The sequence below is a fragment of the Dunckerocampus dactyliophorus genome, chromosome 3 (genome assembly GCF_027744805.1).
Source record: "Dunckerocampus dactyliophorus isolate RoL2022-P2 chromosome 3, RoL_Ddac_1.1, whole genome shotgun sequence".
Taxonomy (NCBI): Eukaryota; Metazoa; Chordata; class Actinopteri; order Syngnathiformes; family Syngnathidae; genus Dunckerocampus; species Dunckerocampus dactyliophorus.
Genome location: NC_072821.1, coordinates 30,833,580 through 30,849,826, shown reverse-complemented (window position 1 = coordinate 30,849,826; position 16,247 = coordinate 30,833,580). Strand labels below are relative to the sequence as shown.

Genomic DNA, 16,247 nt, shown 5'->3' with positions numbered 1-16,247 from the left:
GCCCCCCCCCCCCTCGGGCAGCTGCTGTAAACACATCTCCATCTTTTTGGGAATTGTCCTAGCTTTCCCCACCCAGACGGCACCCTTGCTTGTACGTACAGAACAAATATTTTTCAAGGGGTGGGTGGATCGATCCAAAAATCGATTATATTGATACCTAGGGTCAGAGGTGTGAACTCGAGTCAGACTTGAGTCACATTTTTGATGACTTTGGACTCTGCTCGACGATATCATCAAAGACATGCAACTCAACTTGGACTTTGACATCAATGACTTTGGGACTTGACTCGGACTTTAGTCTGATGATTTGAAATTACTTGAGATTTTCGATGTGTGTGCCCACTCAAAGTATTCAACTAATGTGACTGTGATTATGTCATTTCCAGCCAGACACAACATTTTCCCACAGAATCTGCCTCATTGAATGCATTTATTAACGTCCAAGCAAGTTTAAGAACAAACAACGAGGCTGTAGCTTTCATTTTTGTGAGCGCCAGACTGCTGGAGAGCGGCAGTGATTAACACTGGGATGTGTCAACATGCTACCGAGGACAATTTCATTTGCATTCGTAAATTACGAGGTCATGGCATTTTATTTGGTAAACATTAAACAGTGCTTATGACTTGTAAGGACTCGAAAATTTCAAGGCTACGACTGGGGACTTTACTCAACCTGTCTTGTCTTGACTTGAGGCCTGACTTGAGTCTTGTGATTCAAGACTTGAGACACCTCTGCCAAGGGTAGTAGCACTATCGGATTGATATTAGCGTGATTAACTGATATTTTTCACTTCTCTCCAATGTTTATTTTCACAAATGTTTGTTGTGTTCTTTAATGTTGATATTGTTATGTTTATGTATTGTTATATTGTTTACGCACTTGGGGAATAAGGTTTTGGACATAGGGGGGCTGTGTGGGCAAAAAGCGAGGATTTGAATGAGAGACAATAGTTTTTGCTTTAGTTGACTGATTTTGCTGAAACAATTGTAGATTATAAATAAGACTTAGGGACTAATTATCTACATTTTTTTGTAAATGTTGTTACATTGTCTTAAATTGATGTATTTTTAGATTGCTAAATTGTTCACAAATAAGTTTGTTGATCAAAGTATTTTGTTTGCCAAAAATGTTTGTTCTTTGTTTTATTGTAATTTATTCTAAGGCAAAATCATTCAAGGACCTTAAAAGTTTTAACAAAAAAACAACGACCCTTTATTTACTTGGTATCGGATCAGTACCAAAATTTGCATTATTGCCCAGATCTGGTAAAAATAGGAAAATATGAGAGCCCCAAAAACAGGTAACAGCTGTTGTAATAATTTAAAATGCTCACACCGTGTGTAGTGTGCTTTACTTAATAAACCTGCACAAATGCCTTAACTTCACATTTCATTAACAATTACACCACACCTCCTGAATTCAAGGTGAATATTGATTTGATTTATTTTCTTAATGTGAACCAGTCAATAACTGGAGATACAGTATAGAAAACTTGACATCCGTAATGAAGTGTGGCTTCGGACAGACGGAAGACTCAACGAAGACGAAGAAGTTCAAAACAAAGGCATAAGTGGAAGTTGTCTTGTTGTGGCGTGGTTCTGTAAGGTTCTGTGAGGTTCTGTGAGCAGGTAGGACGCGTCAATAGGTTTGTTTATGCAGCGGCACTCGTGTGTACATCCGACCAAAGCGGCTTCAAAACCAAGACAAATATTTGTGTCCGCTTGTGAACTTAATCTAAAGAAAAGGGCGACCGTAACCTAAAATGTTAAGACTCCACGTCGCCTACATGTACTGGTTCTGTTAGCCGTCTGGGTCCGAAAGCATGAGAAAACGGTCGCGTGTGCATTGGGAACTACTTTCTGTCGGACAGCCGTGCTGCGCCTTTCTCTCTCCCACTCGCCCGTGCCAGTCCGCCATCTTGAATTTTAATGTTAATTTCTTTTTTTAAAAAATGTGTTTTCCTGCGATGTTTACGATGCTGTTTTTCATTTAAATGACTTTCAAGGACGTTCGCTTTGTCGTGCGGTATCTGACGAGGTCACTCGGTGAGTAAAAGGCATTTTGAGTGTCTTTCTGGCTTCTTGACAGGGGACATTTAACGATAGTATCGTGTGAAAATGATTTGCGCATATTGTAATTGGATTGCTTTACTGACATGTTAAATGACCATCGGTTCATCTATTTACTGATAATAATTACGTGCGAGAGGGGATACGACAACTACCTGATTTGTTTGCTTAGCGAAGCTAATGCTAGCTTATTAGCGTGTCGTCCAATGGTTTGTAGGTGGGTCATTTAATGTTTGCCGTTTACACAGACATGTGTTGCTCACTATCGCCTATTGCATTTGGCTATTTAGTGAACTTTATTTAATATATCGCGATGTAGTGCGATAACGGCCACTGCTGTTTCATTTACCGACCGATCGCTATTGACAATGTTAGCTAGCCAAGCTAACCTGATGAAGTTTTAATGCTATCTGGTATGAAGTGTTCGTTAGCAAACAGGACTAAACATCACAACAGTTTTGTGTACATAATGGTGATTTCCTTTTTATCGTGACGCTATATTTAATGTATTTGGTTCTTGCCAAACTGTCGTTAAGAAGAATCTTCAATAAACATTACAATATCCGAATTACTCTGCTTTGCGGTCTGTTTAATGTATGTGGTGGCTGCTAACATCGGGGGATTCTGTGGCCTTAAGCTCACGTTAGGCTTGTTTTGTCATTTTGTCGTGGCATTCTGCCGGCGTCTGCTGCAAGCTAACCGCCTATCAGGCACTGCTGTGGTGTTCGCTGGATGGGTTGCCGCGGCAGTTGTTAGCAAACAATACAAGCTAATCGCTATGGCTATGACATGTCGCGGTAGCCTTCCGGGTTTCATCATGGTGCGCGTGCGTGCGCGTGCTGTGTTTTAGTTTAACATTGAAAAAAACAAGTGTGTTTTGGCACAAAAGCGATCTCGTGTTTGTAGATTGTGAACACAAATACGCAATAAGGCACGCATCGATGCATCACGTAGATGTAATCAAATACGTTACTTTTGCAGACAATAAACGCGTGCATTATTTTACGTGACCACTAGGTAGCGCTACAGTTCAGTTTTGAATGCTCGAGAACGCTGTTCCTACCCATAATAATCACAAATGTCACAAATACTAAGTAAATTTTATATTATCTTTTAAATGATGAGGCAAAACATGCATATGTAACTTTTTTTTAACATGACAGCACTTCAATGTTGTTTTTGTATGCTTGCTTGTTGAACGTTTGTTAGGATTCATATTATTTGTTCTGTCTGTTTGTTTCCAGAGTTCATATTCTAGACCCCAGTCTTCCCAACCCAAGAGTGTTTCTTCATCTCGGGGACTAAATGCAACTGGACCAGGGGGCTTGTGGGCATGAAGTGGCTGGGCGAATCCAAGAACATGGTATTAAATGGCAGACGACATGGAAGCAAGTTGACCAGCGATCAACCTGTGAGCCAGAGCCAGACTCGCTCTCAGCATTCACAGCGGGCATCCCAGAGGCATAACAAAACCCACCCAAGGAACCGAAGATGTAGCCGTAGTGAGTTGCAGGCATTCTAATGAAATTATGCTTTTGTTGGCAGTTCCACATTCTAGCTTGGGTGTGTTTTTGTTTTGTTTTTTTACACAGGGTTTCATGCAACTAGTCTAGAGGCCGAGAGGCGATATGTGCCCTCTTCCGGAATGACTGCAAAGGAGCTGTGTGAGAATGATGACCTGACCACAAGCCTCATACTAGATCCATACCTGGGCTTTCAGACACACAAAATGAACACCAGGTCAGCCATTTACTTCTGCGGCACTTAAGGTTAAACACTGCTATGCATATTCTCTTATGCACACATTTGCATGTCTATTCCATAGATTTCGACCAGTCAAGGGACGTCAGGAAGAGCTGAAGGAAATCATTGAACGCTTCAAAAAACATGATAACTTGGAGAAAGCGTTTAGAGCTTTGACGACAGGCGACTGGTCCAGAAATCTTTTTGTTCATAAGACAAAATCTCAAGAAAAGCTCTTCAAACAACATGTAAGCATATTTTATTTAGATCTACAGTGTTTCTCAGCATCACATTCACTTGATGACGAACCCGTGTGTTTTCCACAGGTTTTCGTGTATTTGCGGATGTTTGCCACTGACAGCGGCTTTGAGATTCTTCCATGTAATCGCTATTCTTCAGAGCAAAATGGAGCCAAAATTGTGGCAACTAAAGAATGGTGAGGTTCTACGACCCTGCGAATACATGAAAAGCGCAGTTCAAAGCCTTTTAAAACTCTTTGGATGTTTTGCAGGAAAAGGAATGATAAGATTGAGTACTTGGTGGGATGCATTGCTGAGCTGTCTGAGAGTGAAGAGAACTTGCTACTCCGGCATGGAGAGAATGACTTCAGCGTCATGTATTCTACTCGCAAGAATTGTGCACAGCTCTGGCTGGGGCCAGCTGCTTTTATTAACCATGGTATTAGACCTTTATGCTACTTATCTGGTTTCACAAATACAGCGGTTAGTGTCATTAATTTGTTCCAGAGGGTCCGTCCCTAACCAAAAACGTACTCTAACCAAATCTAATTTTCTCATAAGAAATAATGTAAATCCAAGTAATCCATTCTGGAAAACCGAAAATGTTAACGCAAAACATGTTTTTATAGTTTTACAATTACTTTCACACGCAGAAAACAATTTGAAATGCATACGAATACATATAAATGATGCATGGAGGGGATAAATGAACATTTAAGGTTACTTTTACCTTCATTGAAGACTTGATTCTTGACTGTTCCCAGAGAAACGATGTGGCACCACACGGACACCACCTTCCTGTTTTGCCATGAGTTATTTCTTGAATTCAACCGTTTTTCTCACCTCAATAACTTAAAATGGAGCCAAAGAAAGTGCCAGCACTTTTTGATGAAAGTGGAAAAACAAAACAGAAAGATGGTGTGGTGTCTCGCTGCCACATCGTGTGTGTGGGAACAGTCATGTCTTCAATGAAGGTAAAAGTAACCGTAAATGTTCATTTGTCCCTTTCATTTGTATGTATTTAGAATTGTTTTATGCATGTAAAACTATAAAAGCATGTTTTGTGTTTTTGAGAGTCAACTGCTGATGACGTAGACGGGCGACGTAGCTGACGTAGCCCTGCCTCTCTTCAACTCACACACTTTCTAAAAGCATTTAAATTACAAAACGTATAGTTACTCAACACTAATGAATGTTAATGTAAGACGATCCATGAACACTTAGTGTTTAGAAGTTAAAGTTTCACCTTTGCCTCTCACAGCAACTACGGGGGAAAAAAAAAAAAAAAAATATATATATATATATATATATATATATATATATATATATATATATATATATATCGTTTTGACCAAATACCTGCAGGGGTGTTTATATTTTTGAACACATCCATGTTCGTTTGCACAGGGATATTACTGTATTTCTTGAAATAGTGGCCTCCACTCTCATTGACGCCAAATCTAAATTGTCAGGCGCGTAGATGCCTCCTTTTCATCTTGTGTAACTGGTGGTACCTGAATTACCTCAGTTCAAAGATACTTTTGTTCACATTAATCAAGAGTGAACCGCTGAGCCCGGCAAAAATTTGTTGCAAAGCAAAACAGTCAAATGTTTTAAACAGGTTCCCTGCGCAGAATGAAGATGACCTTTTTAATATATGGACGTTTTCTGGCAATTTCCACTCCATTGTTGGCCGGGCCAACTTTTATGTTGTGTTCCTCTGTCCAGCCTGCCTAGGTTCTTGATGTTTGTCTGCATTTTCTGTAAAGTACTCCTTTTATTCAAGTTTAAACTATTATTTAAACCGTTGTATTTAATCAAGCATCCTTGAAATAAATTTATACAAATAAAAACGCTCAGCTAATAAACACCTTACCATCTTGAGTAAATAAACACTCCCGGCCATAACAGAAACAACAATAAATTAGGTTTTTCGAAGATGTTTTCTGTATTTGCACTTTTTATTTGCCAACCGTATTCAGATGCCAAATTAATTTTGTCTGCTTCTTTTCAGATTGTCGTCCAAACTGCAAGGTAAATAAGTCTTTTAATAGTTATTGGTATGGTTGATACAGAAAAGTTTGAAAAATGTCCGTATTCACCATTATTGTATGTTTGTTTTTTTTTGTTGTTTCTTTTAGTTTGTGTCGACAGGGCGGGACACAGCTTGTGTGAAGGTGCTGAGAGATATTGAACCGGGCGAGGAGATCTCCTGCTACTATGGAGATGGATTTTTTGGGGAAAACAATGAATTTTGTGAATGCTACACCTGTGAACGGTAGGTACAACTTTGTCTTTGCATTGTGAGTGTACATGTATTATCAGAGAAGGCTGGTGCAATATCAGTATAATAGCTTATTTTACTCATACTAAACATCACACATGTCCTGACAGTTACTGAACTTATATTGCAGTTAAATGTGAAGCTTTATGCTTATATGTTCTCATTTCCAAAAGAAGTGAAAATACACTGGAACATGTTTCAGTCCCATTTACAACCCACCTAAGTCGATCACAACGTAACCACTATAGTTACACGGCATTAAAAGGTGCACACAGTGACTTACTTTTCAGTGTAAAGTAACCTGGATTTACCACTGCAACTAAGAAATTGTTTTTTTTGAGACAGTTACAATGTATGAAAGCTTTAATGTCATTGTTGTCAAGAAATATTACAGCAGCAGCTCTGTTAGAGTGTAACACATATGAAAACAGAAGAATCAAAATATAAACATATGCACAGATGTAGGAAAACCATGTCAAAAAACTGCCTTAGGTTCAAAATGTCTCTGGCAAAAGTCACAAGTAAATGTGCAAACAGTGGCGAGTTTCGGTTTTGGATCTCTTGACAACTGCTTATACTGACATCAGTCAGCCCGCGCCACATCGCCCTTTGAATTTTGCGGCTTCACTCTAACGGTTTTTCAAAAATATATTCATTAATAAATCATCACTGTTTTGTGGTTGAATACGACCTATTATTAGTATTAAAAAATGCATGTTAAAGCAAGTGTTAGGTATTTTTGCCGAAATTAAGCTTTTTCAAGTATAAGAATGAACTCAAATACAAATATATGCCATCCAGAAGATGCATTTAAAGATGACGTGATGATATGTAGTATTCTACAGGTGTCAGTAATGGTACAGTGATGAACAGGATGTAAAAAAAAACGACAAGGAACTCTCCCAATACTAATGTGTGAGTCTTCTGTCTTCTTTATGTCTTATATGTGTTATTTGCTCTTTTTATGTCTACAATATTGGGTAATACTCATTGGAGTGCAAAGGTCACTATGGGGTATTATTACATGTCTAGATAGCTCTTGTATTAAAAACTGTATTTAGAAGTTCAAAGAGGTTTTCTCTGCTCTCAGAAAATATTCAATATATAAATAAGGAATCCTACTTCGCAGAATTCACTTATCACGGCCAGTGGTCAGCCAATTAACCACAATAAACGAGGGATTACTGTATAATTAATGCAAGATTTTTCTTTCTGATGATACTAATACAACTGTGGTATGGTTTCTTGAAGTGTGTCGTATTTTACATTTTTTTAAAAATCCTCATTTCATTAAGATGCTTCTCTTTGTTGTGGTTGAGCAGACGTGGCACTGGTGCTTTCAAATCTAAAGCTGGACTGCCAGTCGATGTTCCTGTGATCAACAGCAAATACGGGTTGCGGGAGACGGACAAACGTCTGAACCGACTGAAGAAATTAGGAGAAGGAAACAGGAGTTCGGATGCTCACTCAGTAGGCTCCCACACAGACGTGGACTCTCAGGAATCGCCGAAAACACATCAATGTAAGAGCTCCCTGCATGTAATGTATGCGTGCAGTTGCAATTTGTACTTTTAACATACCAGATCCAAATCCTGAAAACAAGACTGAAAAACATTTTTGTATGTAGAAGTATAAAATAGTGAGTTGTTTTGATAAAATGCATCCAGATAGATTTTAACCAGCATGAATTAGTGTTTTACGCTGTGTTTGAATATTTGCATCATTTTGTCTTTTTCATACAGCTGCCAGGAAAAGATCGTCTGGCCTCAAGTACAAAAACAGGACTCAAACAAGACAGACTTTGTCAAGAGCCCTCACTACCTCATGTTCAAAACAAGGACGTGTAAATAATAATAGGGTACCAAAGAGACTAAAATCCCAATCTAAGCCTTCACTAAGTAAAGTCCAGTTGCGGAGTCGCAGAAGGGGTGCAGAGCCCAAGGCATTGGCCAAAGGTGAGACTTGCCAGCTGGGTCTCAGGGACTCAAAGGTGTCACTGTGTAAAGGTGTTACTGTAAAGAAGGAGAAAGATGGGCAGGAGCTGGTCCAGCAGACACTTGGCCCGCAGGGCTGCTTGACACGACATGCTGCCAAGGAAAATGTCAATCTAACCGTTGGGCAACACGGTAAGAGTTGCCTGTCTTCAACATATAGAACTCGCAGGTCCACAAGGACTCTAGTCAAAGCCCAAGAGACAGCAGGTGACGTAAAGCTGGAGTCCAGTGCAATGCGCAGCTTGAGCCCAGTCTCTGGTGGCGTGGTCATTAAAACAGAGCCATTAGACATAGAGGAGTATCTCCACCATGGGATGGGACTGGAGCAGGCAGCTTTAGATCCCGGATATGCCCGAAGAGACTCATGCACAAGACGGAAACGGACGCCACAGCTTGGGACCGAGCGAATGATTAAATGTGAGGACTCATACGGTGAGCCGTTTATGCCAGTGGCTTCTGGTCACACCACCAGCTACTCAGACTGTGGGAAAGTGCTGTTGAGCTTCTCTGACCCGCATCGGGACTACAACGGGGTGGCCAACGGCCGCAAAGCCCTACGCAGGGACAAGGGTAGCAGTAGCTGTCGATCGCAGGACAAGGGGAAGAAAAAACGCCGGATCACTCGTTATGATGCACAGCTGATTCTGGAGAACACAACGGGCCTCCCCAAACTGACGCTCCGCCGGCGGAGAGACAGTAGCAGTAGCAAGACCAATGAACCCAACGATGTCATTGGTTCTTCCAGTCTTTCTGCCTCGGCAGTCAACCCCGCTTCTTCCAGCAAGATTAGCATCAAGTTCAGCAAGGACCACGACAAGGACAAAGGCAGCTCTTACATCGCCAAACTGAATAACGGCTTTTCCCCGGTGGTCCACAGCAACTCCACAAAGCTGAAGATCCAGCTGAAGAGAGAGGACAACGCGCGGAGAATATCTCACATGAAGGCAGACCAGGTGTCCTTTAATGGCGACATGGGCCCGAGCCTCGAGGCCAGAAATGGCGGACACCGGAGCCAAAATCTCATGGCAGACCCGTCCTCTGAAGACGAGGACGGCGATGACGATGACGACGACTACTTTGACAATGAGTTTGAAGACGATTTCATTCCACTCCCCCCAGCGAAACGCCTGCGACTCATTGTGGGTAAAGACTCCATTGACATCGATATCTCCTCCAGGAGGAGAGAGGATCAGTCTCTGAGACTCAACGCATAAGCCGTGGAGCTCATCACTCCTTTCCCTGTAAATACACAAAACTAGCTAATCAGCATAAGTTGTGTTGATGTAAAAGAAGTAGAGTCATTTACAAACAAAAATGTCCAAAAACACAAAGCAGGGCTTGTATTCATAAAGATTCCAAGAGTTCCCAGAGCGTTCCTTAACTTTGTGACAACACACCACCAAACCCGCTGAGGAGGAATTGGGCGATCTGACAAGTGACATTGAACACTTTGGTTGTCCAAGAAAGAAAAATACTTCACATAATGTCATATTTTGTTGACATTTGATTTACCATTGTCTTAATTTCTATGTAAACGGCGCAGATCTTTTCAGTGTCACTCATTCCAGGCATGACCGTGTGAGAATGCTTACTAGTTGCTCTTTTTAGTTGAGGTCAGTTGAGGTCGCGCTAAAAGGAAAAATACTGAGGACGGCACCGGAAACAGCAAGTATTGCATGTAACGGTTCCACCTGAAAATACTTTAGAGCCTTCAAAGTAACTCCCCTTTTATCTTTCCTAGGAATCCTGTCACATGGAGCCGCTCTCAGCAACTCTTTCTTTATGAATATTGGTCCATAATGTTACTAGAAGGGGCTGTTAAACTAAAACAAAATCTCTGTGCTCAAATTACTTTCATGAAAATGTTTTCCGTTGTGCTTTTCTTGTTGTATTTGATGACCCGTGGTAACTTGTTTTTTTTTTTAGCATGAACTAATCAGCTGGGATGGTTCTGGCTGGCAGTTGGAACGTCGCTCGGTCTGTCTGTCGTGTTGTCTTGCATTAAGAAGTAATCATCTGATGCAAGACATTTGCCTGGCTGGTTGTGCCTCCCAAAAACATCCTCCAGGATCTTAACCAAATTCTAACACTTCTGCACACTATTCTTTAAGAAGATTCAAGCAAGTCAGCGTATGCACTGTTGTCTGGAAGGCACTTGACATGGCAGAACAATTCCTTTATTCTTTTTAATTTCCTTTGTGTGTGTCCTGGCAGCAGAAGGTAAACACTAGGGTTGCTCATTTGTGGTGTCTTAAATTACTATGCAGGACCCCCCCCCAGAGATATTGTTTTTCGTTGAACAATGCCTTCCAGTGAATGCATTGCTTCTATTCATGATGGACATAGATATTGTAGAAAGTGTACAGTATGCTGACTATCCCTCTGTTTTATAGGCAGGCTTTTATCCAACCTTTTGGATTAGATTTTTTCCCCCCAATATATATATATATGTATGTATATATATATATATGTATGTATATATATATATATATATATATATATATATATATATATATATATATTTTTTTTATTTTTATTTGGGAGGCCATGCTGTACGTTCCAGTCCAGAAGCGTGACTATAATGTTACACATCAATTGGAATTCATGTGCCGTGTTTTCATTTTCGGCATTGCTAACCTCACCAGTTATTTCAGCCCAAACAGTCTCGTTCTTAGATCATTGTTGGTTAAACTTGCATAGTTTAGTGAAATAAAAGCACAGGGTTTTGGTATAGCAAAAGGAATTCTATTTAAATGGACCAGCGTTATATTTTGGGAGGTTTTTTTGTAGTTTTGGAACGACACTAATGAAAACATGGCACATGCTACTAAGTTTAATGCCCCTGCTTCAAGGCTCAGTGTTTTCCACCTGTGATTCTAAAGGTCACCTCCAGAAAGACTGGCTCCTAATTCCTTTCACATCACAGCCGCAGGTTTATTTTCCCATTGGCGATTTTTCAAAGCAAGTCATTTGACGATTTCAAAACAAATATTTTCTTTTGGGCACTGTATGGGAGAACGGGGTTAGTTGTCACACGTTTTTGCTCTAGTGTGAATTGCTCGTCATATTTCAGTAGTCAATTCCTGCATCAAATTGAAGCTTAAGGTGCTTGAAATGTGTATCCTAATTTTCCAAGTCATTGTGCCAACCAACCCCATCAGGGGGATGGTTAACCAAGCAGTGCTCTCAGTGTACCACAGGGTAATAAAATACAACAGATTGTAGGGGAACCAAGGCTAAATTTCACTATATACAATTTGACACGAAAAACAAAAAGACTGTTGGTGAGCGCCCTTCTTTGGCGAGAAAGAGCGTGACAACCAACCCATGTGAGAACCAACCTTGTTCTCCCCTGCTTTCAGTATTTGTTTTCATTTCTTGCCTCTGTACCTGCGTTGTTGATGGCTGCGCTATCTATCAGACTTCAATTCATTATCTGGTGCCTTAAAAGATTCGACCAAATTTATAACAAGAAATCACGGTAGAACAGCCTGCTGACCCTTTTTGAAATAACCGCATTACAGCTGTCTTTTTTTTTTCTCTCGTCTTTTGTAAGTAAAAAAAAAAATACTACCCAGTAGATTGAGGGATCAACTCAAACGGACGTTTACCCATTTTTTTTGTGTTCTAATGTACTGTTCACATCACCAGCAGCTAACATTCTCTCTTCACTTTGTCCAACATCTCCATCCTACACTGTCAAGTGTTCCAGGTGTACCGTCTGTGAGCTCTTTGTCCAATAGACAACTTTTCCTAATGATTCAAAAAGGACAAAAAAAAAAAAAATCCAATGTGAATACTTTGAGGACATTTAGCGTGTTAGCGTGGGTAGTGGGGGAACCTGTAAAAAGAATTAAAAGTGGGCGGTGCATATATTGCCCAGTATGTACATCATGTGAACACACCTTGCACTTATTTAACTTTTTTGAATACTTGAAAACTATATAAAGTTTCTTTGTGACTCATTTCCTGAGCCCGTAGTTTATATTTTGTTTAGTCACAGTTCTGTCGGAGCCAATAAATCTCAAGACTTACAGTAATACTTCCTACTACTGCATTGTCCGTATTCTCTCCGTATGTGGGCAAACAAAGCATCATCATCATCAACACACTATTTATTTATATATCCTGAGACCCAGACAAAGAAAAGTTGCATTTCCCAGCAAGGGCCACGTAGAAAAATGACATTTCGTAAAGCAACATGTACTGTAGGTGTGTATGACTTAACTTCTATATTTCAAGACAAGAACACAATCTCAGCTTTGTGATGTCGGTGAAAAAATGTATTAGTATAAACTTTGGTCTTTGTAGTTTTATTCTCATATTTTGACTTTATTCACATAATTACTTGTTTTTTTTCCCCCCACAATCAAATTTTCCAATTATTACAACTTTATTTTGTTTTGTTTCTCGTAATTATTTACGACTAAAAATACGATTTTTTTCTTTCATATTTCAACTTTATACTACTAATATATTTTCCCTTTTATTAGGAGTTTATTCTCGTAATATTGCAAGTTTTTTTCTTGATAGAATACGACTTTTTTTTCCCCCTCGTAATATTTTTGCTTCATTCTTCTTTTTCTTCTTTTAATTTTCCAACTATTTCAACTTTCTTCTTGTAAATGTTAATTTTGTAATGTTACGACTTCATTCCCATAATATTTTGGCTTTATTCTTGTATACTAACTTTTTCCGCCACCAAATTGTCCTCATACTAATGCGACTTTTCTTTAGTTCAACATTATGCGGCTAAAATGACGTCATTTTTCCTCATAGTTTGATGTTATTCTTGTAAAATGACTTATTTTTGTTAATTACATTTTTCTCAATGTTTTGTAAAATTACTTTGTGGAATTTGTGGAACGTGCCGCAGGCCGCACTTTGGATACCCCTGGCTTAATACAAATATTTTGCCATCAAATGCATTTTTGATGCAATGTCCTTTGCGGTGGACAACGGTCAGTAAAACCAACTGAACAACTCGTGTTTTTGACTTTTTGATGAGAGGAACAAGACATTTATTTCAACATAAAATATTCACTATGTCAAGTATTTAATGTAAGTAAAGTAAATGTAAAGTTTGCTTGAGTATATACAGTGGAACCTTGGTTAGAACCCATCATTAATCTGTTCCGGAAGGTCGGACTCTAATCGAAACGTACTCTTAACCAATCACATTTTTCCCATAAGAAATAATGTAAATCCAATTCATCCTTTCCACAAAAGACACCACCTTCCTGTTTTGCCATGAGTTTATTTATTGAATTCAATAATGTTTCTCACCTTAAGTCTCTGCTTTTCTTTTCATCACGGCTGCAAAATAATTAAAAATGGAGCCAAAGAAAGTTGTGAGTACCAGCATTTTGGTCAAGAAGATGAGAAACGCGATTGAATTCAAGAAATCATAGCAAAACATGAAGGTGCCACATTGTGTCTTTGTCAACGCGTGAAGTTAAAGTAACCTACAATGTTCATTTAACCCTGTCATTCATCATTCATACGCGTTTAGAATTATTTTATGGACGTAAAACTATAAAAATGTGTTTTGTGTTAACATTCTTGAGACTTGTGGCGTAACGGTGTCCAATCCGTGGTGTTCAATCGTCACTATTATCACTGACGTGAATGTTTTATTTGCCACTATTTTTCATGAACTTAACATTAACATGTTTTTTTTAGGATGTGACCATGATTGAACACTGCACACACACACAAACAAGCTTTGAGTGCACCTCAACATAAAATTTTGACTCCCTTCTCAGGTTTTTAGTCAGCAGGTTCGGAGAAGATGTCATATGTACTGTATCTCACGACCCTCACATTTCTGCAAATATTTTATTAGATCTTTTTATGGGACAACACTAAAGAAACGGCACTTTGATACAATGTAAAGTATTCAATGTACAGCTTGGATAACAGCTGCAAATGTCCAAATTGTGTCCAAAATGTGAACATTTGATGTGGATACTGTCTTAACTTTCTTAGGTATGGAGTTCACTAGAACAGGAGTTCTCAACTGGTCTCATCCTGGGACCCCACTTTTATAGAGGTAAAAGCACGCTAATTTATTTTTATTTTATTTTAATAGCCTTCAAAACACATGTCATTTTTAAACAAAAAAATACACTCAATTATATGTGCAAAATGTATGTTCGAGCACGATATTAAGAGGATGAATGTCAACTACAAATAAAAAAAAAATCAATGCTATAAAATAATAGTTGCTTGTACATACCAAGGAAGAAGGTGCCGAGCCAAAATATATTTTCTTATATTTTCTATTTGTATTTCAAAATTGAAAAAAAATCTGAAAATTACATGAAAATATTTAATGTAATTTCCAGCATTTTTATGCATATTAATTATTAAAATATTTCATGTAATTTTGTAATAGTCTGAAATATTTATTTTGAAAATGTGTTCTTTTGAAATACAAATATAAATTACACTAAATGTATTTATGTATTTTTTGTGATATTCTGAGGTATTTTTTTGTCATTATTGAATTGTATAATTTAATTTTATATTATTTAATTTGAATATTTAATTGTATTATTATTTTATTTATTAAATACAAATATTTAAAATATTGTATATATTTTTGACTTGTCTGTGACCCACTTTTGGGTCCCGACCCACCAGTTGAGAAAGTCTACACTAGAACATCACAGGTTGCCTATGGAATCCATTGTTTTTCAATCCAAAACAATTATGATGTGAAGCAAATACTAGGCAGGCATAGTAAAAGTCTAATGAATGCGACAAATAAACGCATTAAGTGTGACACAAAAGGACAACACCAAATACAACGCAGCACTACTCTTTTGTGGCTATTTATCATAACTAAAGCCAGGTGGTTAAGTGCCGCCCTCTTGTGGCAACTTAGTGTTAGTAAAGCCATGTGCTGCCCTGTAACCGACAAGGTAAATGCGTTGATTGTAAATAGATTTCACTGCTGCCATTAATTTCTATGCTGCTTAATTCTCATTAGGGTCGCGGGGGTATGCTGGATCCCAGCTGATTTTGGGCAAGAGACGGGGTACACCCTGGACTGCCGCCAATCGCAGGGCACATATGTCATGGAATGTCAAGTCATAGTTACCTGTAGTCACGTGGCTTGCCTCGAGCCACTCCCACGTTGTCTGCTTAATGGCGACCAGCCCCACAACCTGATTGGTGGTTAAGCCTTTGGGGCGGGGCTAGCTCTGGAGTACCTAATGAACTGACCGTCCGCTCACCTACCGCCTACCCACCGCCTTCACCAATCAGGAGTGTGGGTGGCAGGGGCCCGATTTGGGGGCATGGGGCACTTTTTCAAAAGGCAATTTTGGTCCCCTGTAGTTTTTACTGTCCAAAAACAATATTACGCTATATTAAATTGGGGTGGGTCAAGCACTTGGACCAAACTAAAAACGCTCGAGCTAAAGTCCGTTTCTCTTTAGAACCACTTCCAAGCTCTGCTGTTTCATGTGATTGGCCGCCCTCGCTGTCATTCTATCTAATTTGTACACCAGTTTTGCTACTTGCTCACAGACCAGACCAGACACGCTAGAGACATAGTTAGCCAACTCACTACAAATGCATGTAACATAGTGTCATACGCAAAGGAGCAGCAAGCGAGCTGGGTGGGGCTAGGCGAAGATAGATGCCATTGTCCTGTTTATTTACCACTACCAGTGTTATAAATCTACAGCGTTCTTGTCACCTATATTTGTTTTTGGAAAACTTTAAAAACGACAAATCTGGTCTTTTGGACCGTCTATTAGATCAATTAATGGCTGAGTAATGTGCCGAGGACATCTTCACAGTGCACTGTTTACGAATTCTGCTTACCATCATGGCGGCCAAATCTGCCCATGGCATACTTGGGAAGTAGAAGTCTGCTAATCCTTGAATCTAGTGTCTTTGGGCCAG

At 39.2% G+C, this 16,247-nt stretch overlaps 1 protein-coding gene across 3 annotated transcripts; it reads left to right on the top strand.

The window, feature by feature from the left end:
- The first annotated feature begins 1,502 nt into the window (after window positions 1–1,502).
- Window positions 1,503–14,788, top strand: kmt5b (lysine methyltransferase 5B). Of its 3 annotated transcripts, none has more exons than XM_054771619.1 (10): window positions 1,503–1,629; window positions 3,315–3,572; window positions 3,663–3,810; window positions 3,896–4,061; window positions 4,140–4,249; window positions 4,325–4,491; window positions 6,067–6,086; window positions 6,194–6,330; window positions 7,659–7,858; window positions 8,079–14,788. In XM_054771619.1, the coding sequence occupies exons 2-10, from the start codon at window positions 3,404–3,406 to the stop codon at window positions 9,542–9,544; spliced, it is 2,583 nt and encodes an 860-aa protein (XP_054627594.1). In that variant the 5' UTR covers window positions 1,503–1,629; window positions 3,315–3,403; the 3' UTR covers window positions 9,545–14,788. The 3 variants fall into 3 exon arrangements, with proteins under 3 accessions (XP_054627594.1, XP_054627593.1, XP_054627595.1); XM_054771618.1 differs by lacking the exon at window positions 1,503–1,629 and adding an exon at window positions 1,690–2,046; XM_054771620.1 differs by lacking the exon at window positions 1,503–1,629 and adding an exon at window positions 2,084–2,287.
- Window positions 14,789–16,247: the final 1,459 nt, after the last annotated feature.

Bases quoted from the DNA above. Each gene is read 5' to 3' on its own strand.
- kmt5b (XM_054771619.1), top strand. From the start codon at position 3,404: ATGAAGTGGCTGGGCGAATCCAAGAACATGGTATTAAATGGCAGACGA. The intron at 4,492-6,066 runs GTATTAGACCTT...GCTTCTTTTCAG, and splicing joins AGCTGCTTTTATTAACCATG to ATTGTCGTCCAAACTGCAAG. The intron at 6,331-7,658 runs GTAGGTACAACT...GTGGTTGAGCAG, and splicing joins GAATGCTACACCTGTGAACG to ACGTGGCACTGGTGCTTTCA.